The 9,379-nt window shown below is 49.5% G+C and overlaps 1 protein-coding gene across 5 annotated transcripts in view; it reads left to right on the plus strand.

The window, feature by feature from the left end:
* Window positions 1-5,427: 5,427 nt before the first annotated feature.
* Window positions 5,428-9,379, plus strand: part of ARAP3 (ArfGAP with RhoGAP domain, ankyrin repeat and PH domain 3) — a 16,909-nt gene continuing 12,957 nt past the window's right edge. For 4 of the 5 annotated variants that reach the window (XR_003567291.1, XM_027841950.1, XM_027841951.1 and 1 more), the window contains exons 1-7: window positions 5,428-5,512; window positions 6,962-7,590; window positions 7,744-7,811; window positions 7,923-8,034; window positions 8,226-8,522; window positions 8,699-8,768; window positions 8,980-9,100. Coding sequence is in view for 4 of the 5 variants with exons in the window: in XM_027841950.1 (XP_027697751.1) it covers window positions 6,980-7,590; window positions 7,744-7,811; window positions 7,923-8,034; window positions 8,226-8,522; window positions 8,699-8,768; window positions 8,980-9,100 (1,279 nt within the window). In the remaining variant the exon portion in view is untranslated. The remainder of the gene's footprint in view (window positions 5,513-6,961; window positions 7,591-7,743; window positions 7,812-7,922; window positions 8,035-8,225; window positions 8,523-8,698; window positions 8,769-8,979; window positions 9,101-9,379) is intronic. The other variant, XM_027841953.1, reaches the window with a different exon arrangement.

The following is a 9,379-nucleotide window of genomic DNA, read 5'->3' on the forward strand; positions in this document are numbered from 1 at the left end:
AGGGAAGGAGAGAAAATTTAAAACTCAAAACCTTATGGAAGTGAATGTTGAAAACTAAAAAATAAATAAATTAATTTTTAAAAAATGTGGTGCATGAAGGTTGGCATAACCATTGCTGCAAGGTTGGTGTTATTGTCTGGAGCCAAAGACAAGAGCACTCTAGCACCAGGCAAGTGAGTAAGGTCAGAGCTTGACTCACTATGCCCCCTTCCATGCCTACCCCAACTTAAATCACCCCTCTGAGAAATCATAAAGGATATGACAAAAACTGAGAGACTCCAAGCCCCCAACCACTGCCTCCCACTTAGAGGCATTGACATGTGTCACAATATCCCATCACAGTTCCCATCCCTGCCCTAATCTCTCAACCCATTACTTCAGTCACCTGATCAAATCCCCTCTCTCTCTAACCCAAAGGATTTTCAGTTCCCCAAGGCTTCACTCTCCCTCCCAGGCTATTCAGCAGATTCTGTGCCTAAGGAAGTTATCAGATCAAATACTTAGCAGCTCTTGAGGGGCTTAAGGTAGGATAGGCAAAGTGGGAAGAAAGAGAATTTAATTGTCAATATCATTGCTCACATCCACATGTCCAAAACTGACCTCATTATCTTTGCCCCTCCCACTCCAGGCCTCCTCTCTTTTTAATTTTCCTATTATTGAAGAGGGCACCACCATTCTCCCAGTGAACCAGGCTTGCAACCTAGTTGTCACCCTGGACCCCTCACTCTCTTTCAGCCCCATATCCAATACTTCCAAATTCTATTGATTCTACCTTCTCTCCTCTGACAATGCCCCTACTCTGTGCAGGCTCTTATCACCTCACCTCCTCAATACTAAAGTGGTGGTCTCCTTACCTCAATTCTCCCCCAACTCTAGTTCATTCTCCACTCAGCTGTCAAAATGATCATCCTGAAGCTTAGGCCTTACTACGTCACACCCCACCCCTCCATTCCCATTATCAGGGGGCTTAGGGCCCTGACATGCCCCTTTTCCTTGGGTGGAACAGGGTCCAGAGAATTACATCCTCTTTCCAAAGAAGCAAAATCCCTGAAGGACCCTTTCTCTAGGGGCACCACAACTTATCCCTAGCTGCCTAGGAGCTATGTTGCCCTTCTGTCCAGGGCTACATCCAGCTATGATCTCCAATAGGCAGTGCCTGCCTGCTTCTTACTTAGGGAATAAACTTCCATCCAGGACATAGGGTCTTCTTCCCTTCCTCTCCCCAGGGTACCCCAGGGAGAGGAATGGCATTTCATTTTGCTATTTGTTCCTCCTCTTCCTTTTGCCCAGGTGGCTGCCACAGCCCTCTAAAGAGCAGAGACTTTGGGGCAGCTAGGTGGTGCAGTGCATAGAGCTCTGGCCTTGGAGTCAGGAGGACCTGAGTTCAAATACGGCCTCAGGCACTTGACACTTACCAGATGTGTGACCATGGGCAAGTCACTTAACCCCAATTGCCTCACCAAAAAGCAGAGAGAGAGAGAGAGAGAGAGAGAACAGAGATTTTGTGGTTCAAAAGTCCTGGCTGCCCCTGGACAGTGATAGCAGCATCTTCAACTACAGTGTTAAGCAAGTGAGAAAGTGAGTGAGAAAGGACTGGGGATGTAGAGAGAGGAAGCAATGGACTTTGGGGAACAATTCTTAGCACTTGAGGAAAATTGCTCTCAGTCCCAGCAAAGGAATGGGAGAGGATAGCCCATGTTTCTTGTTGCCCTCCCCACCACAAAAGCTTCTACAACAAAGGACTTTGTCCCTGCTGGTTGCTTATCTCACCAAGACCAATGGGAGCAATGGTTCCACATGTCTCTATTTGTGCCAGAAAGACTGGGAGTGATGAGGAATGGAAGGGCAGAACGAGGCCATGGAGGGTCAGTACAGAGACAAAGAGAGCATTGGTGTACAGACCAAAGGAGATGATGGAGCAACCAGGAGTATTGTGGCAATGGAGTGACTATATATAAGGATGATGGGGGATGACAATGTAAGGGGGGGGATGTCAAACAGGGAACAAGAGTACTGCAATGATGAGCCTAATAGGAGTGATGAGGCACAAGGACATGACACGACTCTAACTAAATGAAAGGGAGTAATAGGCTGTTTGGATATAGCTAAGTGAAGGAGTTAAATGACATAATTGGGGGTATATAACAAGATAAAAGGGTGTGATGGGGTCATAGGATGTAATAGGTATATCCAGATGACAGGATATAATGAGATGACAGTATGATGGCTGCCTGTGATAGAAGCTTGATACTTAAGTAGGTGGTAGATAGAGCATCCTAGTTTTCAGCCCCTAAGGTGAGTAGGGTAATAGCAATAGCCAGAGTCACATGGGACCCACAGCATATGCCTATGGGCAGGAGACCTGGGAAAGCAGGAAAACCCCTTCTCACGTCACTGGGAATTACTTGACCCCTTTCCCTGTGGCCAATGTCTCCTTTTATTCAGAAAAATATATGTGACTGGTTATAAAAGCCATTAGCTCAATTGGCCCCCAGATACCACATCTTCCTTTGGGAGAGGCAGGGATGAGGGAGCCAGAAAAGACTGGGCTTGGGGTTTGACTTTTGTTGGCTTCCAGCCCCCACTTCCTGAGGGCCCTTTACTCTGATTGAGTCAGCTTCTAACTGTGGTGGCTCTCAGGGCAACACTGAGGAAAGTAGCCTGTCAGAGGAATAGCTTTGTCATGGCAGTGACCCTGAAGAGAAGCCCTCCCCCGCCACAAGCTTCCTTCTGACAGCCCTTCCCACCATCGGCAGACCTGAGTTTTTTGTCCCTGGCTAATCTTAGAGATCTGCCCCCAACTAAAGCACCTTTTTTATTTGGAGCAGCTCAATCCCACAGACCTGAGCCCTAGGTAACCCTTCTAACCCCTAAACTGTAACTACTTCAGGATTTCCAACCAAGGTGGAGCCATGGTTGGAGTATTCACTCTAGTGATACCCAACCTTCCCCCCACCCCCAACACACAGCATAGGAAATTATAGGAAATAGGGCCCAATTCTGCCCATTAACCCATCCTTAGCAAAACACCCTGAAAGGCACAAGCGAGGGTCTGCTCAGCTGATAAGGGAATGAGAATACTTGAATGATAAGATATCCTTGATTCCTGATCTATCTCAGACTAAGTCTTGCTTAAGGGAAGTTGAACGAGGGCAGTGTTGATTTTTTCTGTTTTTTGTTTTTTCCTTATCTCTTAGGGCAAAACCCTAGAATATAGGGTTTGGTTCAGTCAGGGTAGGCAGTCCTCAGTCTCAAACTCACAAATATACCTACTCCACCACTTTGCCAAACTCAGCCTGGGCAGCTCTATCTGCTTTTGTCCCTTTCATTGCCTTGTTTTCTGGCCCTGACCTTGAGTCTTTCTGTCTCTTTTTCCTAACACTCTGCCCCTGACCTTGGGAGAAGTGGGGAAATTTGGGTTGGGTTGGAGGAGGACAAGGCATTTAATAGCTTCATTCCTTTCTATGTTGCATATTGACTGGTGTGTGATTCCCACATATCAATGAACCTTTTTGGTATTAGCGTCTCAGTTTGTGTGCATAGGAAAGGTGAGAGCAGAGGTGGGGGTTAAGTGTGTGAAGCTGTGAGTGAAGGAGAAGTCTTTAGTCTTGGTCTTTGAGGCTTCACATGGAGCTTGCAGTGTCAAGCTTGGGTTCAAACATCCCTCCTCTTCCCATCTCCAACAGCACTGCTTTCCAAGTGGAGAAGGAAGTAAAAGGGGGAGAGAGAGAGAGTCAGAGTCAGAGAGATAGAAAAGACAGACACAGAAACAGACAGAGATAGAGATGGGGTTGAGGTCTCTGATAAGTCTTCTGTGGTTTGCCATCACTGCAGAGGTTCCCTCTTCATGGCTCCAACCTGATCCCCTAGGCCTCCTCTTCAAGCCCCTGCATTGGCCCCAGCACTCTGCAGAAATAAGCCTTGTCCTTACCTTGCTACACCCTCCATTCTGTGCCTGTCTTCCCAGCTATAAAAAAGTAGATCACTCCTATTTCTACCTCCACCGGGGAATGGAGAAAGGAAGAGGAGGGTTTCTGGCAATAACCATAGGTTCCCATCAATTATTTTTTTTGGTGAGGCAATTGGGGTGACACAGCTAGTGAGTTTTATGTGTCTGAGACCAGATTTGAACTCAGGTCCTCCTGACTCCAGGGCTGGTGCTCTATCCACTGACCCACCTGGCTGCCCCAGTTCCCATCTATTGAGATACTTTGATCTTCTTGTGGCCCTGTGTTCTGTTATGTACATGCTGAGGTAGAAAGCTCTACTAGGGTGAACATGGAGACCTGTCCCCAACAAACTTTAGTTTTCTAATTCTAGGACCCCAAAGGAGGGGAGTTAGCATGGTTTCTATGATCAGTTAAAAGGAGGCTCCCAAATTCCCTACTTCTTCCCCAGAGTCAGGGCCTCCCCATTATATAGTTCATAGTTCCTCTGTCTGGGTGACTTACAAACTTACATTTCCCATTACAAGCTAGAAAAGTCACCATTAGCCCTCCCCAGCCCCATCCCATACACAGTAAGGCAAGAAAGAAAAGGGACTGAGAACATGAGGATTCCATCCAGTGACCCTGGAGAAGAAGAGCCCTTTTTCATCCTAGTATAGTGGGAACAGAACTAGTTCTGCAGTCAAAGGGCCTGGATTCAAATCCTGACTCAGATTCTTACTGTCACTTAATTTTTCTGGACCTCAGTTTTGGCATCTGTAAAATAACGGGATTAGACTAGATGGTTTCAGAAGTCTCTTTCAGCTGTAGAGCTCTAATCCTAAAATCAGACTTCCACTCTGGGATGAGAGTATAAGAGGCATAGAGGGCAAAGGGGGCATCTTTCAGAGAAGGTGGGCCCAACCGCTGTTTGCAGCTACAGAGGACATCAGAGTTTGCTCAGCAATCCACAGTCCACCCTAGTGAAGCACCAATGGCTAGGGCGGGGGTGAGAGTGGGTGGGAATGACACCAGGGTAGTTTCCATGAAGAGGTGATGAAGGAGTGATGAAATGGAAGCAATGAACTAGAACGTCTGACTCCTGCCTCCTCCCAGGTAATGCAGTAATTCAAGCGAAGGGGAGAACAACCTTTCTGGGCCTGCGTCTGGGCTCCCCATTTCCTATTATCTAGATCTCCCATAGATTGAGGTGTCCCAAGGAGACCTGGGTCAGGTGAAAGAAGCCCCCTTCAACTACACCTTCTTGGTGGTGGTGGTGGTGATATTGTGAGTCTTCTACTATCTCTCCAGGGTGTCACACAGTGGGACCCAGGCGGCAGGGCGGGGTGAGATTGGGGGGAGTTAAACTCCGGGGATTGGGTAACGGTTCTGCAACCTCTTGTCCCTTTGAGTACTTGCACAAGTGGCGCCTGCGGAGGGCGGAGTGGAGAGTCCAGCCGGGGCGGGGACAACACAAGTGGGAGGGCTGGGGCGGGCCCAAGCACTGGGGACTCGAGCTTGGTGCTTCAAGACGCAGGCTGCAACCGCGTCGTGTGAATGAACTGAGCGGATTGCCGCGGACTGAGGTGAGGACCTGCTGCCTCTACTCTCTTGCCCCCGATCTCTCTCTCCCTCTCTCTTTCTCTCTCTCTCCCTTTCAAGAGTTCATGACCACCCTAGCCCTCTTTCATGGGCTCCTCCTTTCCAAGATCTCAAAGCGTGATCTCAAGGGCGAGGCGCCCCTCTCCGCCTCCTGCAACTTCTTCTCTCCCGCCCCCCGACAGTTGACCCGCCCCTCCTTTCTCAAGACCGGACTCTGCCCTCTCCTCGCCCTTTCCCTTGCCTCTGTTTTCCCTGCCCCGCCCCCCCCCCCCACTGGCAATCTTGCCCCGACTCTGACCACTTGGTTTCCAGTCTTGTGCCAGGCAAGGGACTGAGTCACAAGGGAGAAGGGGAGCTTGAGTCAGTGTCCAGCAATCTCGACTAGGGGTGGTCACCCATGGCATGGGTACTAAAAGCGGGATAGGATAGAGTCGAGACAAAGGGAGGAATAGGAATGGGACGAAAACAGAGATAAAACCTGAGGAATGCACAGAGGGGACAGGCATGAAGGAAAGTGTTCATTTCATTCTGAGTGTGGTCTTATGATGTGCCAAATGGGATGAGGGAGATACCCTGCGGATTCCTACGCAAAGAGGGTAGTGGGACTGACAAAGTCAACCCTACCATCACCCACCACTTTCTTTCTCTCTCTGGCCCAGCCCTGACATGTCCGAGTTTTCTGCCCAGCCTGGCTGGGGCAGGATGTGGGGGCGGCTCTTTGGTGAAGGGACAGGAAGGAAGTCTGAGTGGAGACAATAGGTGGAAGGGGAGGAGGAACTGGAAACTGGACAGCAGTGTTTTGGGTTAGAGCTGCAGAGACCTGTGGGAATGGTCTCTTCCATTCCTGACTCCTCCTGATTGAGACTAGGCTAATCACTCCCCGTTCTACCCCACCCTGATTATGTTGACCCTTCACCTTCCTCTCCCCTGGTTCCAGGCTGCTTCTCTTGGACCAGCTACCTCATCTCATGGCCCTCAGTGACCCCAGCCCCCTCCTGTGACCTTGGTCCCTTTCCTCACTGCACAGTGGCTTTCTAGGGTTCTAGGTATCTGCTTTCTCAGTGATTCTGTGTGGTGTAATGGAAAGAACACTGAACCGTGAGTTAAAGAAACGTGGGTTCTGGCTCTGGCTCTGCCACCTATTGGATATGTGATCTTGGGCAAGTCACTTAATCTCTTTGGGCCTTCCTTTCCTCATTTGTAAAACAAGGCGTTTGGGCCAGATCCCTTTAAAGTCTCTTCAAGCTTTGACAATTTGTGAGCTCTGTGTCTCCACATTCCCTGTGTCTACATCCCTATAGCTTTGCCTGATTGTGGTTGGGGGAGGCTTGTGGGATTTGGATTAGGTCTCTTCTACCCCAAAGCTGAGAAGGGTATATGAAGCTTAGCTTGAGCCCTGTCCACCATCCCCACCTCTACCCATTCTTTTCCAGGCAATGGCCTGAACTCTCATGGAGTCACCCAGGGACCTGGACATTGAGGTCTGGTTGGCAGGAGTACATCTAGAACGGTACGCAGATACGTTCCGGAGGCACGGTGTGTCCACTGCGACTGCTGCCCAAAGCCTGGGCCACGAGGAACTTCGTCGAATGGGCATCTGGGCCACCGGTCATCGCAAACGGATTCTTCGCCTGCTTCAGGGGGCTACTGTGGAGGTCCCTACAGACACCCCACTGGACACTACCATGGATCAAACCCCAAACCCAGATCCTCAAGTGCTCCCCACCAAACCAGTGCCCAAACCAAGGACAGTGTTTACTTTTTTTGGCACCACTCCTGCTGAATCAGTCCTGCCTCCCTTGTTGAACCCTCCTATGGAGACCCTTCCAGTGCCTCAGGAAGAAGATACCAGCCTAATAGTCCAAGATGAAGGGAGCATGGTCCCCAGGGGTTCAGAGCAGCCAGTGAGCCAAGAACCTTCCCTAAGCACCCCCCAGTCTCCCATTTCCCCCTCCTTCCCTTCAGATCAGCCTCCTATCTTGGACAGGATGACCATGATGCCCAATGATATCTACTTTGGCCTAGACCTTGGAAGGGGAGCACAACCAGGGACTCAGGAAATGTGAGTGGGTTAGCAATCAGCTGAGGAAGGAACCAGAAGATCTGGGATTCAGTAGGGGAGGGAGAAATAAGGGGGAGGGGGAGAAGGCAAAGCATTCTATCTTTCTTCTCTCCCTCCTTCCTCCTTGTGTTACAAGTTCCCTTCCATCCTCAGGACTACAGACTGCTCCCTGGTAGATTCTCCTACTCCCATCCCTACTTCCAGACCTACAGGAGGCACAGGTCAGTAGAGGACCATGAGGAGGTTGAGGGGAGGGTTTTTAGAGGTGGGGATTCACTATAGGCATCTTACTATTTGACTTGTCTCCCCATCTCTATTCCACCAAACTCCAGTGCATATCATGGACCCTAGCAGCCTGTACTATGGTGTTCAGCCTGTTTCAGTCCCTGGAACTCCCAAAGGGAGGAAGACAAGGGGTGTCAGTCAGTCAGCAGGTGAACCCAGGTAAGTGATTTGAGGAGGATCATGAAAGGTAAGATATAGAGGAGACATGGAAAGGAATATTGGGGAGAGATTTAGAAGGATTGTAAAGGAGATTTAGAACAAGTAATGAGGGGAGGAATATAGCAGTCATGAGGAGAAGAGATGGACTGAATTGAGTTAACTGGTTCACACCTCTCCTCTACTTTCCCTAGGCCAAGCAGCCATGAATCAGAGGGGGTAGAGGATTGTGGCTATGCCAGTCTGGAGCTGCCTGGGAACTCCACCCACTTGATGCCCATCCTAGACCCTGAAGAGCCAGGCGATGATCTTATCTCTCCCTATGCCAGCTTCACCTCACTAGCTGATCCCCCCACACCCTTGCTCAGTGGCTGGTTGGACAAGCTCTCGCCTCAGGGGTGTGATTGGAAGGGGGTGATATGGGGGACTTTGGAAAGAACAAAAACCAGGGAGGAGTGTGAGAAGGGGAGGGAAGCCATAAGAGAGGAGAGGTAGGAATTAGGAAGAGGGGATGGAGGGTGTTGGTGTTACAAAAATGACTTGAGAAGGAGGCAGTCTATCCCTCTAACCCTAAGAGACCCCCCCCCTTCCACTTCATCAGAGAGTACCTTCCTGTTGCCTACCCTGGGCCCTGGAAGACTGATTCCTCCCTCCTCCTTTCCCCCAGGAATTATGTCTTTCAGAGGCGTTTTGTCAGGTTCAATGGAAAGAAACTGATGTATTATGGAAGTGACAAGGTGGGTTTGCATGTATGTGGAGGGTAGGAATGGAGTACAAGGAGGCTAGGAAGCTCAAGGAGGGATGCTAGGTTATTAAGGGACCTGAAATTTGGGAGGAAATCTGAGAGGAAGGAAATGAGGGTATTAAGGGGAAATAGGGTCTTCCTGGGGTGGTAAGACCAACCTGCTAGAGTTTGTTGACTCTGAGTCAATGCTGATATCTCCCCAGGACACCTTCCCTAAGGGGGTTATCCCATTGACTGTCATTGAGATGATCCGAAGCTGCAAGGATTGCAAGTTCCAAGTCATCACTAGCCAAAGGGTGTTTGTGTTTCGAGCTGAGAGCGAAGGTGAGAGGAGGGGCAGTGTGGGATAGGAGGCAAACGGGCAGACCCACTGCCATCCAATTCTCTTTAATCCAAAAAGCATTTATTAAGGATGTACCATGTGTAAGGTGAGAGGTAGCATGGAGGGCTGGCCTTGGCATGAAGAAGACCTGGGTACAAATCCTGCCTTTGACAGGCTGTGTGATCATGAGCAAGTGACGAACCTCTCAGTGCTCCAGGAAATTCTCTGACTTTAAGTTGCAGATGATTTGTTGACTTTCATCTGTGGAGAGCATTTCCATA

This window comes from Vombatus ursinus, unplaced genomic scaffold, assembly GCF_900497805.2.
Source record: "Vombatus ursinus unplaced genomic scaffold, bare-nosed wombat genome assembly UNPS02014863.1, whole genome shotgun sequence".
NCBI classification, from domain to species: domain Eukaryota; kingdom Metazoa; phylum Chordata; class Mammalia; order Diprotodontia; family Vombatidae; genus Vombatus; species Vombatus ursinus.